The 27,564-nt window shown below is 34.9% G+C and overlaps 3 protein-coding genes across 5 annotated transcripts; 1 reads left to right on the top strand and 2 right to left on the bottom strand.

Annotated features, from left to right (window-relative positions):
• Nucleotides 1–1,102: 1,102 nt before the first annotated feature.
• Nucleotides 1,103–5,365, bottom strand: LOC130747031 (probable beta-1,3-galactosyltransferase 2). Its single transcript, XM_057599849.1, has 11 exons — nucleotides 4,717–5,365; nucleotides 4,005–4,101; nucleotides 3,785–3,846; nucleotides 3,359–3,573; nucleotides 3,178–3,241; nucleotides 2,930–3,002; nucleotides 2,636–2,756; nucleotides 2,371–2,458; nucleotides 2,141–2,266; nucleotides 1,780–1,889; nucleotides 1,103–1,591 (listed from the first exon to the last, which is right to left on the bottom strand). Exons 1-11 carry the CDS (start codon nucleotides 4,824–4,826, stop codon nucleotides 1,443–1,445), a joined length of 1,215 nt encoding a protein of 404 aa, XP_057455832.1. The 5' UTR covers nucleotides 4,827–5,365; the 3' UTR covers nucleotides 1,103–1,442.
• A 6,957-nt stretch (nucleotides 5,366–12,322) lies between these two features.
• Nucleotides 12,323–19,596, top strand: LOC130747029 (protein RRP6-like 3). 3 transcript variants are annotated; one of them, XM_057599846.1, is made up of 12 exons: nucleotides 12,323–12,637; nucleotides 13,153–13,400; nucleotides 13,518–13,616; nucleotides 13,938–14,021; nucleotides 14,176–14,262; nucleotides 15,888–16,008; nucleotides 16,246–16,427; nucleotides 16,527–16,571; nucleotides 17,204–17,706; nucleotides 17,787–18,261; nucleotides 18,513–19,108; nucleotides 19,234–19,596. In XM_057599846.1, the coding sequence occupies exons 1-12, from the start codon at nucleotides 12,412–12,414 to the stop codon at nucleotides 19,238–19,240; spliced, it is 2,673 nt and encodes an 890-aa protein (XP_057455829.1). In that variant the 5' UTR covers nucleotides 12,323–12,411; the 3' UTR covers nucleotides 19,241–19,596. The 3 variants fall into 3 exon arrangements, with proteins under 3 accessions (XP_057455829.1, XP_057455828.1, XP_057455830.1); XM_057599845.1 differs by having other exon boundaries at nucleotides 12,324–12,637; nucleotides 19,261–19,596; XM_057599847.1 differs by lacking the exon at nucleotides 12,323–12,637 and having other exon boundaries at nucleotides 13,260–13,400; nucleotides 13,518–13,620; nucleotides 19,261–19,596.
• A 63-nt stretch (nucleotides 19,597–19,659) lies between these two features.
• On the bottom strand, nucleotides 19,660–26,112 carry LOC130747030 (NEDD8-activating enzyme E1 regulatory subunit AXR1-like). The gene is made up of 15 exons (XM_057599848.1): nucleotides 25,953–26,112; nucleotides 24,844–25,016; nucleotides 24,592–24,755; nucleotides 24,211–24,321; nucleotides 23,781–23,860; nucleotides 23,463–23,613; nucleotides 23,291–23,384; nucleotides 22,725–22,813; nucleotides 22,361–22,434; nucleotides 22,099–22,261; nucleotides 21,790–21,875; nucleotides 21,598–21,681; nucleotides 21,316–21,496; nucleotides 20,088–20,185; nucleotides 19,660–19,996 (listed from the first exon to the last, which is right to left on the bottom strand). Exons 1-14 carry the CDS (start codon nucleotides 25,988–25,990, stop codon nucleotides 20,102–20,104), a joined length of 1,572 nt encoding a protein of 523 aa, XP_057455831.1. The 5' UTR covers nucleotides 25,991–26,112; the 3' UTR covers nucleotides 19,660–19,996; nucleotides 20,088–20,101.
• Nucleotides 26,113–27,564: the final 1,452 nt, after the last annotated feature.

The following is a 27,564-nucleotide window of genomic DNA, read 5'->3' as shown; positions in this document are numbered from 1 at the left end:
GAATTGAAACCAGCTACATATAGTTTCTTACATTTTTCTCCACCAATGTTTTTATTTAATTAGGTAATGCTCCATTCATTTTCTTGCATTGCGTCCGAGATGAAATTTCCAATATGCAAACCCTGGCCAATTTGTTTGATTTGATTAATTAATACTCCTAGTACTTTGAACTTTTCTTCCCGTTGACCCATAAACACAATGACCCTTCTTAACTAGGGAATCCCACCCAACCACATGCATCATGTTATGGTCAAATCATTAGGTTGCAATTTTCAACTACATACCAAATTAACAATAACCCATGAACCAGGATTAATTTATTTAACATTCCTTTGCCTATCAAAAAAAAGATTTAACATTCCTTTGGCCTGTCCATTGAAAAGATCCAAGATTGGTCTTCCTCTTACAGATATAATATACAAATAAGTTTGGCACAATAAGATTGACTATCAAGGGTTTACCTTTACTTTGATTACATTGGTTTAAAGCATTCTCATAAAATAGCATCTCATTGCTTAAACTGATTTAGTGTTTGGAAATTTTAGATATGTGGGATCATTGTATTTTATATATGTATGGAAGTGGTCCATACTATTTCATGGTTTATGAATTTTTTTTTAATACACTGGTTAAAAAGTATGATCTGTCACAAGGTTTTGAAGCTCATTTTAATTTATTTTTTCTCTAGTTGAATTTCTTATACAATAGAGATGGGCTTAGGTGTTCAAAAAAAAAGATGGGCTTAGGATCTTTTTGTGTCAAGTGTAATTTTATATTTATCTCTCTTTATAAATATTGAGAAGGTTTCACTTATTTAATATGTATGAAATGAGAGGTAAATATAAATTTTCAACATGACATTATCATGTGAAGTTTTTGTGAGCATTATAATCCGATAGAGCTGTCCACTTCGCTAGAATATAGTTCAAGTGCCAATCATAAAATAAGTGTGCTTAGATACCAATTGAGTGCAAGAAACAAACTTTCATCTTAATTTATGAGATAGGTTTCGTTCATTTTTTGTCCGTTTGCAATGCAAAAAGATATCCAAACATAGCCTAAGAGATCATTAAGAGTCATTTCAACCAAAACAGAAAAAAACTTCAGGCACAAAGAAGGGTAGCAAAAGCCACCCATTATATCTTTATTAGGAGCTTGAAACTTGAAAGCCATAGAACTATTAACAAACAGAATGACCCTTCAAGCATCAAAGAATGAATGTTGACTATACCATGTGTGTCCTCTTCTGGCTAGTGCTACCATGGTCAATCTCCTCTTAAAATTGCAGAAGGTCCATGGGGGCAACCATTCCCTCTCTCCCTCACACACTCTCTCACTCCTTATAAAATGATTGATACATCTATATACTGGACAAAAATATGGAAAAAAAGAAAAAAAATCTTGCAGGCTTGCTTTCTTTCTGGGGTAGTAATCTTCCTGAGTTAGAAAGAGGCACTCCACAAAGCATTCTCACCTTCCCCACACCTCCTATGTACCTCTTTAATCCTATCAGCTGACCTGCATATTCCACTGCAGCTCCAATCAAATGAAGCAACACAAATGTTGCCTGCCTGGGCCTTCCATTCACAATCTGCAAGAGTAACCAACTCAGTAACTTGAAAATGTTTACGAGTTGTAAACAAACCTAACAGAATCAACTTCTATTTCCTCATAATCAATTTTGGCACATAGAAGCTAGTCATAGAAAAGCTTCTCCAGAAAGGAATTTGGCTTTAGAATTAATTGTAGAAAGATTTCCAACATAATTAATAGATTCACCTGGAGGAGTGCCGCAGCAAAGTCTTCGATCATCAATATGCTCCACATCAAGTCCAATAAACCAAGATCCTAGTGACACATCCTCATTGGCATACTTGTGAAGAACATTCCTGAGATAAACATGTATACATAAGTACAAGAGCACAAAACATAAGCACCACCCTTTTAGTCTATTTATTTAATTTCATTTATATCATATTTGAATCAACTTATATTTTCTTAGAATCAATTCTGGCATCGAGAATCTAATCACATAAGCTTCTCCCCATAATTAATTTTGACTTTAGAATCAATCGTAAAGTGAATTTCAAACATGCACTTAATAATTGATATCTATGTTGCCAAATGAAGTAGGACTTACTGGTTCATTGATATGTAGGTTGCCAAATCGTTTGAAATGGCATATAACTGCCCTGTGGCATGGCGGAAGTACTTGTTTCCAGATTCGCCAAATTTCCAATACTCAGGTTCATGATACCTTACCCCTCTGTAAAACAATGTAGGCATGTAAGAATCTAAAAGTGGAAGAGTGGAAGAGTTTTAACTCTTCAATTGAATAAAGATGAAGAAAAGAAGAACATCATTTCTCACTTTTGGGATAGGACAGGACCGGATTTCATGCATCCAATGTATACCCGCGGCTTTGATCGGTGTCTAACTAGAGTTTCCCCCAGTGTTGCTGAAACAGAATGAATAGGATATTAAGACAGAAAGTGCATAGAAAAAAGACCAATTGGTACAGATCTAAGATGTATATGATGGAGTTTTCATATTATTCTAGTATTACAAAATGCCAATTCCTCATGCTTTTATGTGTATAGTTATAGAATATCAGAGTTTTTAAGACTTTTAATACCTATATTTACATGAACATCATCATCAACTTTGACATAGAAATCAGCATCCCATAAGTTCACAGCGGTGGCAAAGTATGTTTTTGTCTTTGCGGACAATTCAAGGTATCCTTCAACATGATTCTGCATAAACAAAACAAAGTATAAGGACCTAAACACGTGTGCTATTTTTCCTTTTCACTTCAAAAGTTATGGCATTGTCAAGCAATTACAAAAGCCGTGGGGAAAAAATGAAAAAAGGGACATGGAGCAGGGAAGAAGCACTGAAACAAAAAGGATCATATATGTCAAATTACCAGCCTCAAGAAATCTCCATGCTTTCTGTCCTCTGCTTCAATAGCTCTGTCTAGAATACCTCCTGATGTAGCACTAGATGAAGAAGAAAAAATTCATATCAAATTTATAATCTGTTCAATATATTTGAGTTATTTCTGATATATATGTGGATATGTGTGTATAAACTTCCATCAAAGCATTTTGATCATCATAATGATAAAGTCACCAATTATGCAACAATATCTTTGAAAGAGAGAAGATAAGCTACCTATGTCCAATTACAAAGCGGAAGATAATGCCCTTCTCTTCTTCTAGCTTCTTTCTTTTCTCACCTATTTTCAATGTTATCAAAAGAACCAATCATCACAAACCTTAACTACTAAAATAGAAAGAATAGCATTAAAAACCATAAGTTCATGACAGAAAAATATTAAGAAATGGGATCAAACCTTGCGGCATCCAGGTTTCCCGAACCGAGTCTCTTCTTTTCCTGCTGCTAAATGCAGTATTAATACCTATCACCATAAGGTACTTTCTCTTACGCGGTGACTGATCACTAATCCTTATATCTTCTGGAACAGGAGCACCACTTCTTACAGACTCTTGAGTTGCCCTTGCAGCAGCCAATTCCATCTCTAAATTTGAAATAGTCTTGTCCAAATTTCTACATTCAATACATCCCCATAAGTTTGGCATTCAAAACAACACAAATAATTTCACTACAAACTACAATCACAACATGCAACTACAACCGGCTTATATTTCCTCAGAATCAATTCTGACAACCAAAAGCTACATACAGAAGCTTATCCCCATAATTGATTTTGATTTTAGAAACAACTGTAGAAGGATTTTCAAATATGCATATAACTTACTGTATGGAGTTATGACTCTTGAAATCTTCACTATATTCGCGCTTCATTTCCATCTCTTGCAACTAAAAGGGAGGCCAACAAACATTAAAAAACAGCATAAGAATTTCAGGTGATAAACATTGAAAAGGTTCAAGTCTTCAAGATATACTTCTTTTGATAACTACCACATGATTATTTAGATTTATTAAAAGTATGGATTGGAAATGAAACCAATGCTTACAACTCTCGAATTGCAACCCTCTGAAACTACATTCAATTGATCAGCTTCTGTAGCTGTTGGTCTTGCAAGTCCTTTAGATTCAGGAACACTCCATATCCTGTAAGAAAAATTAACATTTCTCATCAGAAAAAGTACCACAATAACTACCTCACTAAATTATAGCATAAATTACAACAACTACATCAATTAAACTTGCGGATAGATTCATAAAAAATCAGTAACTAGAACTGGACCAGGAATTAAATGTTCAACAAAATGACAGATATTGAGGGCAGATGAAGTGCTGTTAATTCCAGACACCAGAGCTGACTTGTCAATAAGAGTCATCATACTGGGTAGAATGGAATGTTAAACTGAAAATTTGAATGATTTACAATCATTTCATGATAATTGAATCCAGATCTAAACCCATAGGTGGATGATTAATAAATTAATTAATTAATTAACTAAGCACTTGAAAGTTGAAACCCACTAATAAATCAAACTATTAATTAATCATAGAAAGTAGCAACCAGGCATCATGAAGATCTAAGAACACTGAACTGAAGATAAACCACAACTCAGAAATCATTGGAAAAGCTAATTCAGCTTGAACTTATTCTCAGAAACTGGACAAATCATCAAACATTGAAAAACTAAGAAGAAATGATCAATTATCAATTAAAAAGATGAGAAATTCATCAACAGGATAAAGTGAAGAAGAATTGAGAACCTATTAGTGAATAGCATCCCAGTACAGAAGCTTCCAAGGCACAAGAAAAGTGCCCATCTCTGGTGTATAACGTTTCTAGAAGATGCCTCTCCCCTGCTTTTCCAAGTCATCAACTTTTTCTTTAAAAAACACTTTTTGATTTCTCTCTCAATTCAAGAGGCAAACCCCAAATGCAAAACTGGGTTATTGAAAGCAAAGTGGTCCTTTGAAGCAAGAAGAAGAAGATGGGGTAGGAGAGGGACACAAAAAGAGAGAGAATCTGAACAGAGCAAAAACAGAACAGAACAGAACAGAGGAAGATAGATGCTCTGTCTTTAACAAATGGTTTTGTTTGTTGCTTAGCTTTTATCCAATGATGTAAAGTTTGGTTTGGTTTGTGAGTTCTGTGTTCCAAGGTGAGGTGTGGTGTGGTGAGGGACGTTGAACACAAGTGAAGAGACTTGTTAACCGACCAGTTTTTATATTACCATAATGCCCATGTTGTCTCTGTCGGCTGTAATGTTCTTTAATGGGAAAATTCAGTGACAGTTTCTTGTTCTGACATTAATGCCCTCTCCCTACGTAACCATGAGCCTTGCCAGATAAACCAACCTTTCTTTCTCTCTTTCATCTCTCTGGTCTCACCACACCATCACCATGTGCAGTGCAAACTACACTATCTCTTCTTCTTACGGTGGAGATTGAAGTTGGGAGGATCATATTATATGACTGGAAAATAAATTATTTACACCAAACACATGTGAGAGGGGAGTTGGGTTTGGCACCCCACCTATGGGGCTTGGCACCCCACTTTATCAAATACGGAATTTAAAATTCCGTATTCTCCCTATTGAATACGGGACTTAAAATTCCGTACTGTATTTAAGCATGCGTGTCACATTTTCAACCACTCATTATATACTAAAACAGATACGGAATTTTATTTTCCGTATTGATACGGAACTTTAAATTCCGTATTTAATAAAGTGGGGTGCAAAGCCTAAGGGGTGGGGCACCAAACTCAATTCCCATGTGAGAGATATATTCTTAACAAAATAGGTGATGTAAGAAGAAAAAGAAGAGAGAGTAACCAGAAGAAAAAGTAAATGTAAAAGTTTCAAAATTCCATTATAACAATATTAGTGATTTTTTCTTGAATTATACGGAAAAAATAATTATTATTAAGAAGGAAAAAAAAATCAAATATTTATATACCCCAATGATGTGATTTTGGATAGCTTTGAGCTTATGTGGTGGATGGGGATAGATTTATGTCACCCCACGCAAATATCAGTGTTGAATTTGCGTCCTCATAAGCGAATGTCTTAAATGTGGAGGACAGAGAATCTTACATGACTCAGGTTGCGGAAAAACAAAAGATTCGTTTAAGATTAGGTTAATCCGTTGATTATTAGGATTCACTTGTCTGCACGCGAATTGAGTCCGACACAACATGAGATAAGGATTTGCGTTGACCGAGACGAATGCAAGGAATTCAATTGAAAGGATTTTGCATAGTCTTAAGCGAATGATTTGTTTTTCTGCCACCTAGGACTATGCAAAATTAAAATAATAAATATAACTAAATTAATAAAATTAAAATACATATTAGGCTTTTGAAATCAAGTATTGATGCTTTAGTTTCTAAGGTACGATAAATGTTATTTTACTGATAGAGTGCACATACTCTTTGTGTCTGTATTTCAAACACAACAAACCACATATGAGGTCACACGACGCCACCCCTTCCCTTCCTCGCCACTAGCTCACTATGTCCCTAACTCCCACCTACCCCTTCTTCCCCCTCTCCCACCAGTTCTGTTGCGACGTCACTTGTTTCTCATTGTCATGACATCGCCCTCTTTGCGCCATCTGTCGTGTTGCGATGCCACCTCTACCTTTGCCACCTGTTCCGGTGTCACCTTGCCACCACCACAAGTTTCGACCATCGCTCTCTGTCGTGCCCCACTACCGTGAGGTCACCCTCTGCTATGCCACCCTACCACCTCCACTAACTCCAACACCACCTTTCACGCCACCCACCACTACTTAGGACCAAATTGAATTACTTTCATGCATGCGGTGCTCAACATGAAATCACTTTAGTTAACAAGAGAGAATATCAACAAATTTATGCGCAATAGATAGATAGTTGAATTTCTTAAATATTAGATAACTCAATTTTATCTTAAATAATGTGTATAAAAAATGATTTATTAATAAGATGCTAAGTCGCTTATGCAATTTTAGAGTTTCAAGTTCTGAGATAGTTTTTTAATACCAAAAATTAATTAGACAGGTGGTGGTGAACTTCACGTGCACTTCAAAAAGAAGGTTCAGATCAGCTCACATGTTGTATCTGCCATAGGGGTCTCTTTGGGGCACCATTTTCATATAAAATATTAACTACATTATAGTTTCATTCTCAGCTGCACATGCAATATTTGACACAAAAACATTCCAGCTGATCATGGCTCACAACAGAGTGGTGAGAAATAAAATCTAGCTTAGAAGAGTGAGGTGACCACTTATCAGGTTACCAAACATTGAGGCCAGTTAATTATGTGGTGTGTGGAAATGGCATAGAGAGATCGCGTTAATTAGTTGCTTGTAATAATAGGATTCCTGTGTCATTTTTATCTTGAAGCAACCCAAAGCTGCCAGCCATTGTACTAGACGAGACCAACTGTAGTTTGGTGACTGGTGTATGTAGATGCTTTGTTACACAAGTTAAAAAATGCCTTGACTAACACTCACACTCTAAATTCGTTCAAGGATTCTTTTGCCTTTAAGGCTCTAATAATACGAGTAATAATACTTAGATACCTCAAATACTCCACATTTTTTTAAATTTTTATCACATATATAATCAATTATTTATTTACTCTGTTATTTTCTCACTCTGAATGTCTACGCGATGAGATCTGATCTACCAACATTTTCCATGTTTATATATTCGCTTGAAAGAAATAAGACGGCTTTGGATGTAATGATGGGCAGTTGATGTTTTTAGTGGTGTGGTGATTTTCATTTTCTTCTGTTTGTATGGAGTTTTTGTTTTTTTAGGGATAGGCATTACCTTTATAAGTGGCTTTGGCCATCAACTTCATCTCAATTGACAAAAAAGGAAATAAAGTAAAGAAAGAAAGAAAGGGGACAAACTGAGTGTTATCTCGTCTTATTAGTACCACGCCCCACAGTGAGAAATCAAAGGAAGTTTAAAGAGACAATATGCTGGCTTGCAACTTTAGGTTGATCATCCTACCATGGAGTAATAATGACAATAGTTTTGGCTAATAGAGATTATGATAAGTGCATCTGTCCATGATTGTCCACATTGCTCTAATCAATTTCTACTTTTCAGATTGTCTTTTTGGTGCTGTAACTGTGCCATATATGACTCAATTTTTCATAAATTAAAAGATCAGCTACCATATATAAATATGGAGGGCACTTGAAACTCTATTTGTGTTCACATAATGCAAGGAAATAAAAGAAAGAAATAACTAATGTGATAGAAATAAAATAGAAAAATTAAAAAAAAATTGAAATTAGAATGAAAAAGAAAATGAATGTGAACAAGTTTAAGAGAAATTAGAGTTGGATGAAGGGAACTCTAGGGCCCATAGAAATTGCTTCCACACCCACCTTACTCTTTTAAGATATGCTAATCATTCTAAAGACATAAATAGAAACTCGAAGTGCACTGCTTAACATGTTCACATTCATGGACCAAACACAATGAAAGGGTGTGCCTATATTCTACATATTTCTTAATTTCACTTTTTCCATTTTGATAATATCATTTATTAATTCAACTAACTAAACTAAGCCTCCCAAAATACTGAATCCTTACATCACATAATGACGACTAATTATTTCTCACTAATTGATGGCCCTATAAGGGTCAAGTTCTGACAATGTGATTCTCTTGATACATAGTTCTCAATAAACAAAAGCAAACATCCACCGTTCATTAATGAGACCATTTTTGTGGTGATCAAAAAATGAGACCATCCAACCATATTGTTTTTATTTATCATCAATTGTGGACATGTGAAGGTCAGTGTGACCCACAGTCCTTAGTAATTGGCCTCTTATATTATAAAAAATGCCACAATTGAGCACCCTTTTTTTCCATGTGGCCTGGTCTTTCATCTACTGTTTTGTGTCTGCAGGCCAGAGCACCATGTGGTATAGGGATGTGGTGCTACACTTCCAAGTTCCACATATTCTACCTCCACCACCATGTTCATGTTTGATTTAAATGTTCATGATCTTTGTTTGATTCTGTGTGTTCTTTAAAGTTTTTTTAACTGTTTAGATTAAAGAAAGCTTCTAGTGAATTCGGTTCTAATTATCACATGAGTCAATGCATTTTTCTTAAATTATTGGTCGCTTACAGGAATACTAACAAATTATCCACCAATTCAGGCCTTATATCTACAGTGAAAAAAAAACACTACACTCTAAGAGTAGGTGGTCTGTATTTATTTATTTACTGAAAGAACATGTATTGTCCCATGAGTAGGTTAACCGGATTGAGAGCATTGAAGTAAGTTAAAAGTAATGTCATTATCAGTCACTACCATGAAAGTTGTGAGTTATTTTCAGTGAATGACTACACCTGCTGCTGCCACATGTCATTTTTAACACCCAAAGTGAGAGAGTTGCCAAAAGAGGGCTCCCTTATGTCTCAATTCCTTAATTGGCTCAGTAAATTACTAATTGTTTAGCTGAAATAAAACACCCAAGGTAACAATGTGGCAGGCACAGAAATATGTTACCTTGATACCTCTTACAATTGTCAAATTTCAATTAAACTATTTAACTCCACCCTGTTTTTGGTAATTGATTCTAGAAGTAATTGCATTTATAGAAGTGGTCATGGATGAATTTAGGGGTAAACAATTGCTCAGATCTATATAAACTGAAATTTGAGGTAGATGGCATTTCTGAAGTTTTATATTCTCTTTAAATGGTAAGTGCACCATGTAATGTGACTAGTAGCAATTATAGAAATAAAAAGAAAAAAATTATCATATAGTAATAAAAAAATTGCAATGGTCTAGTTTTTAATGTATGCAGTTATAGATAGATAGAAAAATCACACTATGCACAATCTTCCTCCACTCCGTATAGGCGGGGAATAGGAGAAGCTCCAGAACTACACTTAAAGCTTCATTCAGATCAATTTCAGTCGTTGCTATGCCACATCAATTTGTTATAGCCAGCAGTTCGAGCACAGTCAATAGGAGAAAGTGGAAGTTAGAGCAAAAGTATATCGCACCGAGATAAGGACTCTCATTCAAATAAGAGAGTCGTGGAATCCTGTCCCCAAGGTAAGAAGTTGTAGCAACCGTGATTGAGCTAGTGCTTTTAAACCAAAACTAATTCTAAAACATATCACCCTAAATACTTTTGAGATTTAAAATTGATTCTAAAGAAAAATAAGTTCAACACGACTCAATCAATGCTTTTAACCTTTCTTCACATATGCCGACATACTACAGCAACAGTAAAGGGCTCTCCTTGAATAATCTTGCAAAGTTTTTAAGCGCAAGAAGAGCCCATTGATGGATAATGAGAATATGAGATCACTATCTAAGTTTCTTTTTCCTGGTGGGGAACAAACACATAAACATAATCAAAATAACATTTTTGTAGTTGCCTCCACCAAATCCAAATCACCATCATTGTCATCTTTATATATCAGCACTCCGATCGAGCTTAGCAAGAAGCCAAGAAGGTTGCAATCAGACTTAACTCGGTGCCACTGTCTACCACCAGTTATGGTCATGGTGTCATTATTGTTTCACCTCTAAAGTTAACTTCCATAAACAAAGCCTCTGTAAAATTTCTTAAGCTTTTTCATCAAATTGACCTTACAAGGAACCACATGTGTATAGGAAGATTAATAGCATGTTTCAATTTTTTCTTTTTTCAAAATCAATTCCCGTACGTAGAAGCTACTCACAGAGTCCACAAAATTGATTTTGAATCTAGATCCAAACATGAACCTCTTAATGATCAATTCTTTCTCACTCAAAAGCACTCACAGCATAGGACCTTCCCTTAAAATTAATTATAACTTTAAACGTGATTACACAACATGTGTTAACTTGCTGCAAGTACTAATGTGTTTCGGAGAGATGTCACTTTTTTTATGTAACAGCAATTTACAGTTCTTAACTCCTATAAACTTCAAAGAAAGGGCAATACTTTTCTAGTCACTAATCAAGAAAAAAATTGCATTATCCAGGTATGTTAAAACTTAAAAGTCGTAATTAACAATGCATTGACCAATTCAAGGGATTGGGTGGCCAATGACCATCTCTGGTGGCTCAAAATACTTACAGATTTGATTTGTTTGAGACGATGTCCTCTAAAGTCAGAAATTCATTTTAAATAGTAAAGTAAGTTATATTTTTCATTGATTAAATTGCTTTATTAACTTGTCAAAGTATATAATCACTATTAATAATTATAATAATTTACTTTAAATGAGTAAAATCCCTTTGTTTAACTTTACAAGTACCACCATCTTTGGAGGATTCATGGTCACTTCTAGGAAGTTGACAAAGAACACATGCATTAAGTTGAAAAATTGGTTATGCCTTGTATGTATCTAGAAGTCTTGACCCATTTATTAATATAGCAACCAATGCTTCAAGCAAACTTTGAAAAGTTGGTTTATCGACAAACTGTTTGTTAGAACAAGAAATCTATCTACTTTTCAGCATTGCATAAAGTTCAGATTCAACAATAGCGTAGGGGAATGTTAAAAAAAAAAATAAACAATAGCGTAGGGGAGTCCAAGATTATTACAAAATTATAATTCATATTCATTTTTGGATAAGAAACCCTTGTCGTTTAATAGTTGTCAACAAAAAATTTGAATGTGGTGGATCCACTAAAAAGGGAGACAAATAAGGTGTTAGTCCAATGAAAATCGATCTCTGAAAGGATAAGAGCACAATAAAGATTAAATTTTCGCTTATGTATGCTATAGATCATGTATTTGGAACTTTGCTTTGGAGTCACTCTCGTTCGTCCCCTCACCATCGTTCTGCCGCCCCTTTACTTTGGTTGGCTAGGGTTTGGAGACCCCAAAAGCTATGGTTTGACTGACCCATTTTTCTAAAGGGCTTACTGTTATGGGCCTAACTCCTTTTGGGTGGTTCTTGCAAGTATTTTGTCTTAATCTCTCTTCGTTCTAACCCTGTTTATATGTGCTAAGAGTCATAGGCTTAAGTGTTAATGAATTCTCTTGTAAGTTGTTTTGGGCTATGACCCAATTTCTTTGATTCAAGTATGAATGATCAGTTGTTGTAAGTGTCGTTAGACAATTCACCTCTTGAATGAATCACTTACCTTTGACCAAAAAATAAGAGCACAACTTCGAATCTAAAATAAAAAACTAATTTAATCGTAGAAATTTGCAATTGTTTCTCGAACGATACTAAGAAGAAGAAAAAAAAGAGAGAATTTTCCATTTTTTGTCAAAAAAAACCTTTTGGGCCTAATTCACCTCAGCCCAACTATTAGAACAATTTGGGTTGGGCTTATATCTCGGAGGCTCAATAACCAATAAGCCCATCAAAGCAGCGCAAGTTAAACTCCGCCGCCACAAGCCGCACCGGCCACCGCCTCCACCGTGCCTTCTGCACAAAAAAACCCAAACTCAACTCATCAGAGCAGCGAAGACCAAAAAACATGAACACCGGAAACAAAACGCGCGTGGCGGCGGCATTCACGATCGCTGCTTTAGCAGCTACCATCATCTCCATCTTCTTCACCGCACGACGACGCCGTAACCACCGGCACGAGTCCCCTCCGAGCTCGTGCTACTCACATTCCGAACGGAAGCCACAGTGCGCGTTCAAGCGTGTCTTGGCAGATAACTCCTACGCTCCATTCAAACACTTGAGCCTCAACGATGGTACGTTTGCTTGCCTATGATTCTGTGAACACTTTGTTTCTTCATTTGCTGCGAATTTTGCATCAGGTTAGACAAGTGAAGTAGCGTAGTCTAGTTCGGTGTAGCTATATGAGTGTTGTCAAATCGCGATCGCGGACCATCGCGGTGAGTAAAAAATCCGCTATCTCGGCCGCTATTTATCGGCAAATAGCTGGAATAGCGCGCTATAGTTGCGCTATAGTTGGCAATAGCGGCATTGCGATGAGCCAAAAATCCACTACGCCGCTGTAGCAGTTAGGCGCAGCGCCACTATAGCCGCTATTTGATAACACTGAGCTATATCAGTGCAAAAATGGTGGAAATTTTCGGAAATTTTGATATGGCAAAGTCTTAGATTTCAATTTTCAAGTGATAAGGTTCCATTTTATAGATTTGTTTGAAAAATTGGTACAAAATAAGAACTAGGAAGTTCATCATTGTTGAGTTCTCTGTGCGAGATTATAAAGATTTAGCTGAGTTTATTGGTTTTGTTACAGAGAATGGTTCGGATTTGCATCCGTTTGAGGCAGAGATTACGGCATTGGTAAGAAGTCCTCAGCCGGAAATTGAACTTAGTGATGATTTTGAGGTTGTGGACTTGGAGACGAATGATTCGTATGTTTGGGTCGATACAGAGGTACTGTTAAAGGAACTGGTCAATGAATTGAGCAAGGAGAAGTTCTTTGCCGTGGACACAGAACAACATAGCTTACACTCTTTTTTAGGCTTTACAGCATTAGTTCAGGTAATTCTGTGCTGCTTTGAAGTTTTAAGTACTTATCTCTGATTGCATTGTGCCATTATTATTTTTTTCCGGATGAATTTGGTGATGATTAGTGTGTCTTTTGATGTAATCAAGCAGATTTCTACACAGAAGAAAGATTATTTGGTTGACACAATTGCTCTGCATGATTCTATGGGAATCCTTCGCCCAGTTTTTGCTAATCCTTCCATTTGTAAAGTATGTAAGTTATTGGAATCATGCTTCTTAGCGGTTTCATATGATTTGGAAACTTATTGGGGCAGGGGGGATGATGTTTATATTTCAATTAGTTTCTCTTTTTAAGCCTAAATTTATAATTTTTTAGTAAGATTTTCATCATAAATTCTTTGAATGATTCTGATTCTTTCTCTTTTATATATATATATACTGCACCTTATATTTTGGAATTGGGGCTAAAGCATATCATTTATGAAAATATTTTAGTTGATTTATTTGTTTGTTTTTGTTGTCCTAGCAATTTATTTCAGTCTCTTTTCTCATTGAAATATTTGTGGATAGGTGTTCCATGGAGCTGACAATGATATTCTCTGGCTACAGAGGGACTTCCATATTTATGTTGTTAATCTTTTTGATACTTCTAAGGTGAGCTACTCCTAGTCCTGTCTTGTTATCTGACTATCTATTGGGTGTCATGTACCCTACAGAAATTTCTCCTCATGCATGATGGTGACCGGAGAAGTTTCCCTTCTACAATTGATTGATAGCCTTTTTTAATCCATGTCTTCATGTACTGCAGGCATGTGAAGTGCTTTCAAAACCACAGAAATCACTTGCTTATTTGCTAGAAACTTACTGTGGCGTGGTGACAAATAAATTATTACAGGTTTGACCTGATCTTATGCTTGATCCACAAACAAATTATTACATTGGATAAGTTCATTGATTGTCATCAACAATGTTGGAGACTATTTAGCATGGATATATTTAAGTAAAATGCAATGCCTAAATTTTTCATTTATTTCAATAAATAGCAGAGTTCAACTGAGAATGAATGAGCTTTAAAAACACATTATAAAGTTCTGGCATCCTATGTGTTTTTCCCTAAGAATGATAGGCTTCTTAAATGAGCTTTAAAAACACATTATTACGGTTTCAATTGTTTAGTAATATAAATCATAATCATAATTTTCTTATGTACACGGGATTAAAATTCTAACTTGTAAAGAAATTTGATCTCAAGCAGTTGAGATTAAGGGCAGTCATCATTTAAATTGACATTGAGGTTGCTCCTACATGGAAGAAGAGATTTCTAAATGATGTATGAGAAAATCTCCCTTTTCTACTGCTTCAGAAGTAGCCTTCTGAAGAATTTGAACAATGAATATAGTGTGCCAATAATTACATTTTTAAGACATCTTTTAAAATTGTGTTGCATTTGTTGTTAATGGTGTAGGCGACTAAGCATTTAGTATGAGGTACATCAATGAATTATTATAGAGTTTAGTCTTTAGCAGGGCCGTGTACAGCGATTTTAGGGCCTAAGGTGAAAATGTTAAAGTCATTTTATTTTGACAAGAATCTAAAAGAGACCTAACATATTATATAAATTATCAATTTTTTTATATTAATCTTCCCGTTTTTTAAGGTGCGAAATCATTTATCAAGACTTTTATACTGTAAAATAAAAAAAATTATGAACAATAGAACATAAAACACAATGAATAAATTAATGAGAGATTTTGCAACACTTTAATGTCAAATATCTTCTTTGATAATTTACTTCAACGTACATAGAAAATGAAAAAAATTCTTTTTTTTCTAGAGAAGAAACAGAAAGTGAAGAGCAAACATATACAATACTATATATATAAGTTATTAAAAACTATTATGAGTAACACAATTTAATTTTTTGAGTTTAGCACTTCTAAGTTTTTACATTGCATTGCTCATGTTGCAATTCATGTTATCTAATTTTTCATTATTTCATTACCATCTCAAGTCTCAGTAATATATCATGTCTACATACTAAATATATTTGGAGGCCTATATATTCTTGGGGACCTTAGGCAATTGCCTATTTTAACTAAGGCCTTACACGGCCCTGGTCTTTAGGATATAGAAAGAGAAAAAAGGAATAGTGAGAATAAAATTGTATTGATATAATATATTGGATGTGATGTTATAAAAGACAGAGTACTTACCTTAATTTATAGTAATGGTAGACTCCTTATTATAATTGAATGGAGAAACTAATTAAGACCCCTAATCCTAATAAAATAAGAAAACAAATCAATATTAGTTAGAAGAAAAAAAACTAATCCCAAAGAATCATCTAAATTACCTTAAATTAATCAAAGATATTGCAAAATATTTTTTTATTCTAACAAATATTTTTTCATTGTAAAATACTAAAATGTCGTAAATAAGATGGAAGGCTATTACTCTGGATTTGGGATGTTATTTTTAATTACTGACTAGAATTGCAATTTTCTTTTGTGCTTAATGTAGCGTGAAGACTGGAGACAGCGCCCTCTCTCAGCAGAAATGTTACATTATGCACTAACAGATGCACACTATCTGTTGTATATTGCAAACTGTATGATCAATGAACTCAGACAACTTGACAACGGTATTCCTTCTTGCCAAGCTCTTTTTCCTCCTTTATTTCCTTCCCATGCCCCAAAGAAATGTGGTAAAGAAATAAGCAGATTCATGATCGTAAGCATTTGGTTATTTTAACAGGATAATTTTGATAAACTAAATGAAGAAATGGATCTTTTTTCTTAGCCACTTCTCAACTTAGCAACTGATTAGGACCTTTCTTTGTTAATGTTGAGTTAAAGTTTTAAATTTGTTGTTGGGTCAGAAAACTCTGGTTCTGATGATAAAATCCAGTTTGTCCTCGAGGCTTGTCGGCGTTCAAACATGATCTGTTTACAACTTTTCACAAAGGATATTGAAGCTTCACCTGGAGAATCTTCTGTATTATCATTATTTTCTCGTCATGTGAGCAGCCAAGATGTGCCTTCAATTTCCAATGAAACCCAGGTTTGCCGCATAACATGAGTGGTCAGGTTCAGCATTTGAAGTAGTGTAATGTGAGTGGTCTGTTGAATATGATATTCTAACATAATTCTCTGATTACAGTTTCAGCATACTGTGAGGCAGCTATGCACATGGAGAGATTTGATGGTCAGTTATGAATATTAAGGGTGCTTAAATTTAGATAAGAAGAGTTGTTTTACTGTAGCTATGTCTTACTGCTTAACTTGAATTTTGTGCTTATCAAGAAAAATAGAAAAAACTAAGTTTGAAAATTACAAGATGGATTGGATTTGGATCAGAAATTAATGTACCTTGTTCATAGTCATTAGAGATCGAAACATGGTTATTGAGATTATAAGTTCTACTTTTCATGCCATTACATAAAATAAAACTTGGAGTAATACTGGAATGAAAAAAAAATAGCAGTTTAACTAAGTATTTCTAAGATTGCTTTGATGTATCGAGATTTATTATGATTGAATATACATGACTTTTGTTTAGTTATTAACTGCTGACAATGCATCAACTTTATTTTTTATAGTAATAATATATGTAGGCTTATATTTGATTCTGCCATGATTTGTCACCAAAAGAATTTATAAAATTAAGTTAAACTAATTCTACTTTCTATTATAGTGATGAAACTAAATTTATAAATGAAAGATTTCATTGCTTGCTGTGCAAATTTTGATGTAATGCTGGATGCATTATATTTGATGTCAGAAAATTATATTTTAGCACCTTGAGTTGATTATTCTGTGCCATGTTCATCCTTTCAGGCTCGTATTCATGATGAGAGCTTAAAATATGTACTGTCAGATCAGGCAATTGGTGCTTTGGCAAGTCAGCCACCAGCAACTCACACTGAAATATACAAAACTATAGCTCGTACTGATATCAATTTTGAAATGGGTCTCAACTCTATCATCCCTTCCCCATCTCCTGTTGTTTGTAGCCACCTGAATGATATCTATGATCTGCTTGCGAACAAGCTGGTTAACCGTGGTGATATTTATTCAGTGATTATTCAGAAGTGTCTTGGTCAAAATGGGATTTGTCAACTTTCTATATTTAATTATGCTTTGCTGGTTAACGGTAGCCCGAGACCTACTTCAGTCCATAAGCATTCAAGACTAAAAAATCTTAAACAATTCTCCCGGAAGGCTTCTAGAGATTTGTTCGTTCAAAAGTTTTCTTGCAAAGCTCCTGTTTATCACAATTGTCGGATATATGCTAATGATGGAAGGCTACTTTGTTATTGTGATCGGAAGAAGCTTGAATGGTTTGTGCACTTTCACTTTTATTCCATTTGTAAAAGACTAAAATGTACTCTTTCTTCATGATTAATGTTCAAACCTCCAGGTACCTCAGCCGGGATCTTGCTAAACTTGTTGATGACGATCCCCCAGGTATAATGCTTCTTTTTGAACCCAAAGGCCGCCCGGAGGATGAAGACAATGACTTTTATATCCAGAGTAAGAAAAATATATGTGTTGGGTGTGGTGAAGGAAACCACTACTTGCGGTATCGAATAATCCCATCATGTTACAGAATACATTTCCCTGAGCATTTGAAAAGCCATCGTTCTCATGATATTGTCCTACTTTGTGTGGATTGCCATGAAATTGCCCATGCTGCTGCAGAGAAGTATAAGAGAAAGATAGCTGCTGAATATGGGATTCCTCTCTATGTTCGTAGTGTAATTCATCCAAGGGAAAAGAATGAAGAACAAACTGAGGAGGGAGGTGTATCTCCATTACAATTACGAACAGCTGCAATGGCTCTTCTACGCCATGGACCAAGAATGCCTCTCGATCGCCGTGAAGAACTAACTGAGGTTTGATCATATTTCTGTCTGCTATTGGTTATTTTGACACAGCTGTTGTAGAGCCCCACTTGATGAGTAATTTATAGTTTGGGTATAGCCAAGTGGGAATGGATTTGTTTAAGCTATTTTGGATGCATTTTAAATACAAAATATGGGTTCTAAATTGCACTTCTGTAGTGATATATTGGTTTGTTATTGCTACTGAAGAACATCAACTATAGGAGCTTCTGTTTATAAGGTTATATGTTATATTTTTGCAGATTGTAAAAAGATATTATGGAGGGAGAGAAATAACTGAGGAAGATCTAGAAGGAGCTTTGCAAGTTGGCATGACTCCTCAAGAGAGAAGACGGTTCGAGAAGAAGAGGGGGTTTTCTTTTAAACATTCTACGGAGAGTACTGCTGCAGTGCCACAACTGGAGAATCATGTTGGTTGCGCTCCGGGTGATGAGGACGCATTGAATGATGATGCTCATGATGGAGAACTTTTGATGGAAAAAGATGATCTAGGGAACCCCTTATTAGCTTCTGACCTTGCAGTTGATGCAGCTATTTCAAATGGAGATTATAATGAAGGTGGGAACTCTTTAAATGTTGATAACAGTCTGAGCAGAACGCTACCAAATGGAGTTAGCGACTTGTTTGATCCCTCCAAATATGAAGAATCAACACTAGCGAAGCATAATTCGAAACTATCACTCTTGGGACATGGACCACACGGGAATTTAGTTGTAGAACATTTACTGAAGGAGTTTGGTGAAGAGGGTATTGGAGAGTTTTGTCAAAGATGGAGACAAGTATTTGTGGATGCTGTAAATCCACGATTTCTTCCTGGTGGTTGGGATGTGAAACACAGGTATGCTGTAATTATTTATTTTTCTTCTTGCTTACTTTTTGATGGTCATCCCAAATGGTTGTTAGTAGTGCACTTATGATACTGATATTTATTTTAACAACTGAATTATTATTCCTTTCACCAAGGCTTTGACATTGGACACTTTTTGCCAGTGGACGAAGGGAGTTCGGCAAGTTCAGTGTATACAATACTGACAAAAGAGTGGATGCTGTTAGTATGTAGCGACTCTGCAGGATCCTACTAGTTGCTAGTTGCTAGTTGCCACACTTCCTCTCATTTTGTTGCTTGTACTTTAGTCTGATTTTGTTAATTTGATTATTTATGAGAATTTTCATGTAATTTTTTTGTAGTTAGAAAGAGGGACAAGTAGCTTTGAAGGACTTTGCCCATGCTTTAATCATTCTCATCAAATTATAACATCACAAGGAGCAATCTGTTTTTCAAACATGACATCTATGCTTTGGATCATCCCTGAGGCAAATTCTTCACATGATATCTTTTCGAACATTAATAAAGAATTTTTTTCTTAGGGATAAAATTTAAGTAATGTGTTTACTATTCAATGGATCATTACTAAATTATAGTGCTATATGATAATATGATTTCCCTGAGATTACATTGATCGCTGCAGCTAAGAGATCTTAATGTACAACATAGGTAAAAAAGTATTCATAAAACAAAGTAGTCTCTTCAGTTTTGTAATATCTATTCTAATCCTCAATCCGCTGTCTGACATGACATCCGTAGTTACAAAACTTCCATACAAGGAAGAATGTACTAGTACTGCTTAACGATCAGAAATGCTTCAAAAATGCGCACTACAAGATACAAGGAAGCCATAGTTAATGATAGCTCACTCCAGCAAATCGACGATCTTCCAATAGAACCCTGCTGCATCAGCACCATTATAAATTACAATGTAAGGATAAAAACTGTAGCGACAAGGTTATGGAGCCAAACTAGAAAGTTAAAGTATTACCACAGTGAAAACAATTACAGTGACAATATCTGTGATTTGTGGTCAATGCCGTTGAATATGAAGGTTCCGGACATTGGTACAAATTGCCTTGTTATGAGCTGCAAGGAACATAAGTAATGTCAGGTATAGGACAGAAGCAAAATGAATTTCCTTTCTTTGCACATAGCACATTCATTTGAAAGAATTTTACCGAATACTGCTAATTGTTGTAACTACACAATTCCATTAACATGAGCCTCAATTCAAATGCATAGGCCAACGCTTAAATTTTAAGTAAAAAAAATAGCAGAGCTCCTCAATTTAGATTACACTCAATTCTTTCGTGCCAATGTCCTTCTATGATAAACCTGATTCCTCTCCCTCATCTATTGTTCAATGCAGATGTTAAAAGAGTGTGTGGATAACTATTAAGGAAAACTAGAGGTGTGGGATAAAGGTAATTTATACTTCATCTTAAAGCCTAGCAATGGCTCCCTTCCCCCCACGCTCCATTTTCTCTTCAATATTTTTCAATACAACATTCCCCTTCACATACATGATACAATTCCAAGCCAAGCTTCATCTGCTATGAACTTTGGGCACATGCGGCGCAGAACTTCTAAAAGGCAACCTGGTGCTTTTTTGAAGCTTCCACCAGAAGATATTGATACTACACGCTCTATCAGAAGGGTCTAGCCCATTGAGTCCTATTGTGAGCTATTGTAGGAAAATGCAACTTTATGCACTTGCAAAGAAGATCCGTGACCTCATTGTCACATCGGAGCAGATTTTACTATTAAGCCAAGGCTCTACTTCTACTTTGTAGAGTTCTACAAAACTCATAGTTGGAAATGTTGACTCAATTTTAATTTTATTGAAAAACACAGCATTTTGGTTTTATATATATGGGAATGGGTGATTGGATTAATAATGGGCTGAGGCACAGCAAATTGGGCATTAAGCAGATATAGAGATAGGGCTTAAACCAGTATGCCCTAGGGACAAGACGTAGGGATCCTTACAAAAGATGAGAAAATAGGTTTAGTTTAGTTGACTTCTTTTTACGTGTCTAATTGCTGTCTGAGAGTCTTTTGTGTTAACTTTTCATGGCCTAATTATCTAAATGACTGAACCAAGACAAGAATCCAATAAAACATCCATGCAAAGAATATAATCTCATAGGAACAAACAGCCCAAGAAAATAAAAGCTCTCAAACAAAACTATTCCACATGAGCTAGAAATGCAAACCTTGATCACTTCTTGTGAAGCAATTCCTCCAACCAAAGCAGCAACAGCATGAAGCTCCGCAGCACCAAATCGACACATCTCATTGATAAGGTCCTCAGCCAATGTGGCACCATTGCATCCCAAGTCATTAAGTAGGCCAATTGCTGTGCTCTTTAATCGAGATATATCCTCATCCATTGCGCTGCAAAACAATTACAACATATAAAAAAACCAACCTCAATAATGAGTCCAACCATAAAACAAAGGGAAAAAAATAGACCTTCACCAGTTTTGAGGCATTACCTGTCAAACTGTCCAGGAAAACTGTTGTAATTAGCAGCAAACCGATCAACCGCACGAAGCAAAATATAAATTCCCACAGCAATGCTGCCACATATATAAACAGGAAACCAGGTTTTCATCAAGATAAATCCTTCTACGTGGATTAATCTTAAAAAAAATCATCGAGAAGCATTTTTTGTAAAATGATATAACCTGTAATCTTCATCAGTTAGGTACTTCTGTAACTCCGACAGGTTTGGAAAATTAAACTCATCTTCAATCAAACGGTACCTGCAAACCTACAAAATAATCTATACTGAAAACTAAGCAAAAATCTCTAGTCTTGCGATTGCTCTATTTTTAGACAAAAGGCTGAAGAGAAGTTTAATAATGACAATAATAATAATAAGAGGGCTGAAGGAATTTTATTTTGGACCCAAAAATCCAAAAGCACTGTAATCCTTTTGAAGGTTAATTATTTACAATTTAAATTTAAACTGATTTGCAACTTCACATGCTTACTTTGAGTTTTCTTGCATTTTTGCAAAAGCTTTTAATTGTTGCCCTTGGAATGCTATTTGAATCTCTACCAATTTTCTTCAAGGTGCTTTTCACCAGTCGTTCTATTACAAGAAAGTCAGCCTCGGACTTAGCCTGATAGATATTTTGCAAATTCACATATTGCCTGCAGGAGTACAGATATAGGGTAAATAAATTGGTGATCTTAATTTTCCATAGAAAATATAAACTGTTCTGAAAAACATGTAAAGATTTGGCCACTAACTCAGTAGAAGAAGTCATATCTGGTATAGATCCTTCAAGAGGTGTCTCCCCACCACCCTCATTTGTAATGAAGTCCTGCAAAATGATAAGAAATGTATCAACAAACAACTAAGGTATATAAGCAAGCAACCAAGAACTTTGAATAGTTCTCTAGCTCAAAAACTGAGCAGCATAGTTCCAGTGCCAAATTATGAAAGGCTCTTGACAACTCTCTATTACTACTCCAGTCTTTGAATGTCACAAGTTCTAAGTACCACCCAAAAAGAAACATTACAATATCAAATGGCATAAGAATTTTTTCCACATTAAAGCGAGGCAAACTGTATCTGAAGCGAGGTCAGTGATGCAATATCAAAAGCACCAACCTTTAGAGCTGCCACCATCACCCAAAAGTCTGATGAATTAGAGTCCACTTCAGCAGAACTATCATTTAGTATCTGCTGTAACTCCAAACCTAAGAAAGTACAGAGCATTAAATTTTGATTGGACTGAGGCAGTAAATTTTCACACAATAGCTAAACATTCTAGATGAAAACAATTTTTTAATTAAAAAAAATAAAACTTGAAACCCCACCCTTAACCATGAGTCTGTGGCAATACATTCTTCCATAGCAAGCAAAGTATAGTTTTGCCAACAGTCAGAGGCTAAATAACAAAATTCTCAATGAAAGGTTTACAAAGATTTCATTGCCAGGCTAAACAAAAAGACTTTTAGAACCTTTATAAATACTTGACATTTAAAATATTCAAACTTGTCTTCAATTTTATTCATCTCCCAACCCTGTCTAATGATCCTATAAATTTAAACCTACAAGTTAACAAAAGATGATACATTCTTCTGCTCATTATACAAGAAAACAAAAGATAGGGTGATTTTAAAAATGAAGGCAGGCAAAAGTTACAATCAATTAATCTTGAATGATCTACTTACTAATTCCTCGGGGAGCAAATACTTTGAATGAGGACTCAATAGCTTCTTTATAATTATCTTCATCTTGTGCAACCATCCCAGCCTTAAGAAGCTCCTACATTGTTCACATCTAAAGCTAATCACATAACTAGAACAACAATCAATAGAACAACTAAACGATTAAACAACAAACCTTGAATTCTTTTTTTTCTTCTCTGGTCGATGGAAGCCTACCACCATGGCTTTTGGCCCACTCATCAGCCATCTTGACGAGAATGACAACATATGGTATGTGCTTATGAGCAACAGGATCTTGCAGATTCAAGTCAAAGCCCTCTGCAAACCTTTGGATGCACATGTAATGAGAAAACCAAGTGGAATGTGAGTAAGCCTATAGTTTTAGCTACAACAATTTAGCTGGCTGACAAGCAAAATTGATGAAGGGAAAACCAGATCTCAGAACAAAAAGGAAATAAAATGAAACATAAAATAAAACAAAACTATGCTATACCTCTTGAGTTCAGGCCAAGGATTATTTAACCGGAGATCATCCAAGAAATGATCAGGCTTTGATTCAATAACAGTATGTTCCTAATAGAACCAACAAAAAGTACTAATCAGCCAAATCTAAATCATATATATTCAATAACTAGACAATTCTTTCTAACCAAGGTATTTTTGAGCTTTCTAGTTCATACATATATATGACTGCAAAAGAAAATTACCGGCCTATCTTATAGTCAATCTATTGCAATTCCATCCTTTACTTCCCTGCTCTTTTTAATGACATTTTTTAAATAGCCATATTCATTTACTTTATTCTCTCTTTTTGCGTGTCAAATACAAGATTAAAATTGCATCAGTGATGAAAATCAATATTATGTTTCGTCAGGTACTAGAATATTCCTTGAACTTGTAATATCAAATACATACCAAATTACCTTCAAACTAATTCGAACAAACCCTGTAAGACCATAGGAGCGGGCAAAGATCAACATAACATTCGCCTCCCTACAGATTTGGTCAAGTTTTATTGTTGAATTTTCCACCAGCTGGAAGTTTAACAGAGTACGTCAATGATATAGCACATGAAAAGAATAAATAAAGAAATATGCTCTTCTCAAATTTTAAACTAAATTAATAATTCAGATATATTAGTAACTGAACGGTTTCTTTCATGCAGAAATGTTGAGATCTATTAAGTTATACATCAATTAATTATGACATCAGCAGTTTGAATGGAGGCACATAATATACTTTTACAACAAATTTCCAAATGAAGCATCTGTCTTATGGAAGTTTTAAGCATTATAGTAGCGTACCTGAGTGGCAATAACCAAAGTAAATTGAGAAAAGAATGATGGATTTGTCTCAATCAATGTTTCTGGATACTCTTCTACAAATTTTGCTTTAACTGCATCGTTCAGCTCTTGAAGAAATGAGCATACACATTTTGCCTTTGACTGCCCAAGGCTTGATTCATCCACTACAAAAAAAAAAAACAGAGAAAATGAGGTCTATAAGAGACACACAAACACAAAACACAACCAGAACTCAACAATAAGATAATGTACCCAAAAAATTGTTTCCGAGGTCACCCACTTCAACTTTGGACCCGTCGACTACCGTGATGCTTCCAACCCCACCAAGAACAAGGTTCTTAAGTGTTTCAGAACCAGTAGGACCACAGTTAAGTAAACAAATACTAGATTTCTCAAGGGCTGCCTGTCCCTGCTCGCCCCATATTCTACATTGTCAAATAAACATTGCAGTAAATATGAGTCATGAGATCAAATATGTGTTCAAGATTACCCAAAAGCCCAAAAAAAAAAAGTAACAGTTGGAGAAGCAGATAGATAAGAATTCAAAGTCATATCTCAGAATACATCAAATTCAGAACACACACAGAGAGAGACATAATTTAGCAACAAAGGGCTACAGCCTACAAGTTAAGAACATGTTTCGTTTCATATTTATAAGTGTTAGAATTGCTTCTCCAATTTTATAATCAATTTTTAGGTGTTCAAATATTTCCTTTCATGATTCATTCTAGCTTAAAAATCAATCGTTGGATGAAGCTAGTGTGCGTTTGGTTCCACATTTGAGAACCTTAGAATCAATTCTCATTGACCAGAACCAGTGGTTATATAGATGTTTGGATATCGAATTAGATAATTGATTTCAGCCCCAAAATCAATTCTGCAGAGGAGCTATTGAGAGTAGCTTCGGCAGTGGACATAATCAATTGTGGGATTTCATAACTGAATTACACAACATTGCACTATAGAAATCATTTTTCCCAAAAATATATCCAAACATAAATCATTTCACTTTCGACTCACTTTTACAATAATCAATTATATTCAAAATCAATTATGACAACACTGATTGCACAACAAATCCTAGTTTCTGCGGTGCACATAATCAATTACGAGTTTCCATAACTGAATTTCACAACATTATCCTATAGAAACCGTTTTCCACATAAAAATATAAATCACTTCACTATCAACTCACTTTCATCATAATCAATTTCACCAAAGCCAATTCTATGAATAATCAATTTTGACAACACGCTCTAAGAAACACACAGCAAGAATAAGAACAAGAGAATTTGTTAGGGCTTTAAGGGGGAAACAGTTAGGGTAGAGCGAAGTGGAGTGAGGGAGAGAGAGGGAGTTACCTGAGTTGGCGATCGTATTTCACTTTCGGTTCTGCCATTCTCTTCTCTTCTCTCGCTCTCACTGGGTTCGCCGCTACTTGCTGCTTCTTTGCTTGCTTGCTTCACACTGACGCTGTTTCGAACACACGGAGAAGAGCTTATTTCAGCGTATGACTGACGGAAGGGTATACGGTGGACCTTTTAAAAATATGAGAGGTAAAAACGTCGACAAAAGTAAAATAGGGGCAACTTTTTCACAAACTTGAAACATCAAGGACCAAAAGTGTTTTTTTATCTAATTTGAATCATAGGCGTAATCTTGTTCAAGCTAAAATTACTAGGGGTGTAAGCGGGTATAGTTCGATCCGCGAATCCGATTAAACCGATACGAACCGAACACATTATGGTGGGTTGGATTGGATCATTGGTTCGGATCTTTTTTACTGAATCTGATCACCATTGGTTCGGGTATCGGATTTAGGGATTGAAAAACTGATCAATCCGAATCAACCCAATAAATTGAGAATTTTTTTACATTAAACTCAAACAATCAGCACATTACATTACATGTTTATATTTCTATTAGAGATGCTAGTTTTATTTAGATTATATGGACTATGTCATTATCGAATGTTTCGTTCTTAAAAAAATGTTATATTTTTCTATATTATTAATAATTTTTCACGTTTTTAGAATAATTTCCGTGCATAGTTTCAAATAAGATTTTTTATTTTAAATCCGACCATCCGAACCGAACCAATTCGATTGAGATCAGGTTGATTTGGTTCAGATTTAGAAGTAAAATTCATGAAATTCGAACCGACCTAAATCAAACATGTTTGATTGGTTCGAACATTTTGTCACCCTAAATCCAAATTAATCCGGTCCGATTACAACCCTAAAAATTACTAAGATATGTTTAGCATATGTTTCATAGTTTAGTGGTAGAGAAGATTTTTAGCATATAAAACAGTTTAATTTTTCAGAAACTAGAAGCTGAATAGAAATCTGCAGGATATTATATGGTGAAACTGAAAATATTGTAATTTATACTTTTCGGTGAATTGGTGTTTGGGTTCGTAAGTTTTAAGTTGAAGATTTTTTTTAAGTTTTTTTTTTGAAAGGTAGTAATAATATTAAAACCAAATCAATTTTTAAGTTAATTAGTTTAATTTGATTTTGAGTAAAAAGATGTTGACGAATTAAAAAAACTTAAATAAAAAGAAAAGAAATTTATGGAGGGGATAAAATCTTGAACTATTTTTAATTTTAATTTTGTTGGGAAGAGTCACGACGAGGACTCGGGCCGAGGGAGACACCAAGGAGATATTGAACAAGACATCTTAACCAAAAACCTTAAGACATTAGGTTTATAGGTTCATCATCACCTCCTTATAAACTCCCCCCTGCCCTAACTTCTCTAATGTGAGACTTGACTCCAACAAATTTAAATTCATTTCTCATCATTTTAAATTTTTAGAATATCTTAATATTAAAATTTATTATTTAAAAATAATAATTATCCTAATCATTTCAAATATAGTTCAATATACCTTTCCTCTTGTAACAAAAAAAAATAGTTCAATATATCATATTTATCTATTTTTAATAAAAAAATTATGAAGGAGGGTTT

The sequence above is a fragment of the Lotus japonicus genome, chromosome 3 (genome assembly GCF_012489685.1).
Source record: "Lotus japonicus ecotype B-129 chromosome 3, LjGifu_v1.2".
NCBI lineage: Eukaryota > Viridiplantae > Streptophyta > Magnoliopsida > Fabales > Fabaceae > Lotus > Lotus japonicus.
This window is presented reverse-complemented; position numbering and strand designations above follow the sequence as displayed.

Coding starts and splice junctions, on each gene's coding strand:
- LOC130747031 (XM_057599849.1), bottom strand. CDS start 4,826: ATGACTTGGAAAAGCAGGGGAGAGGCATCTTCTAGAAACGTTATACAC. Junction 4,102..4,716: donor GGGATGCTATTCACTAATAG/GTTCTCAATTCT, acceptor TTTTTCTTACAG/GATATGGAGTGTTCCTGAAT. Junction 2,459..2,635: donor TGATGTTCATGTAAATATAG/GTATTAAAAGTC, acceptor ATTCTGTTTCAG/CAACACTGGGGGAAACTCTA.
- LOC130747029 (XM_057599845.1), top strand. CDS start 12,412: ATGAACACCGGAAACAAAACGCGCGTGGCGGCGGCATTCACGATCGCT. Junction 16,572..17,203: donor GCACATGGAGAGATTTGATG/GTCAGTTATGAA, acceptor TCATCCTTTCAG/GCTCGTATTCATGATGAGAG. Junction 18,262..18,512: donor GCCGTGAAGAACTAACTGAG/GTTTGATCATAT, acceptor ATATTTTTGCAG/ATTGTAAAAAGATATTATGG.
- LOC130747030 (XM_057599848.1), bottom strand. CDS start 25,990: ATGGCAGAACCGAAAGTGAAATACGATCGCCAACTCAG. Junction 23,385..23,462: donor AAGAAAAAAAAGAATTCAAG/GTTTGTTGTTTA, acceptor TGAACAATGTAG/GAGCTTCTTAAGGCTGGGAT. Junction 22,814..23,290: donor ATTTGCTCCCCGAGGAATTA/GTAAGTAGATCA, acceptor GTACTTTCTTAG/GTTTGGAGTTACAGCAGATA.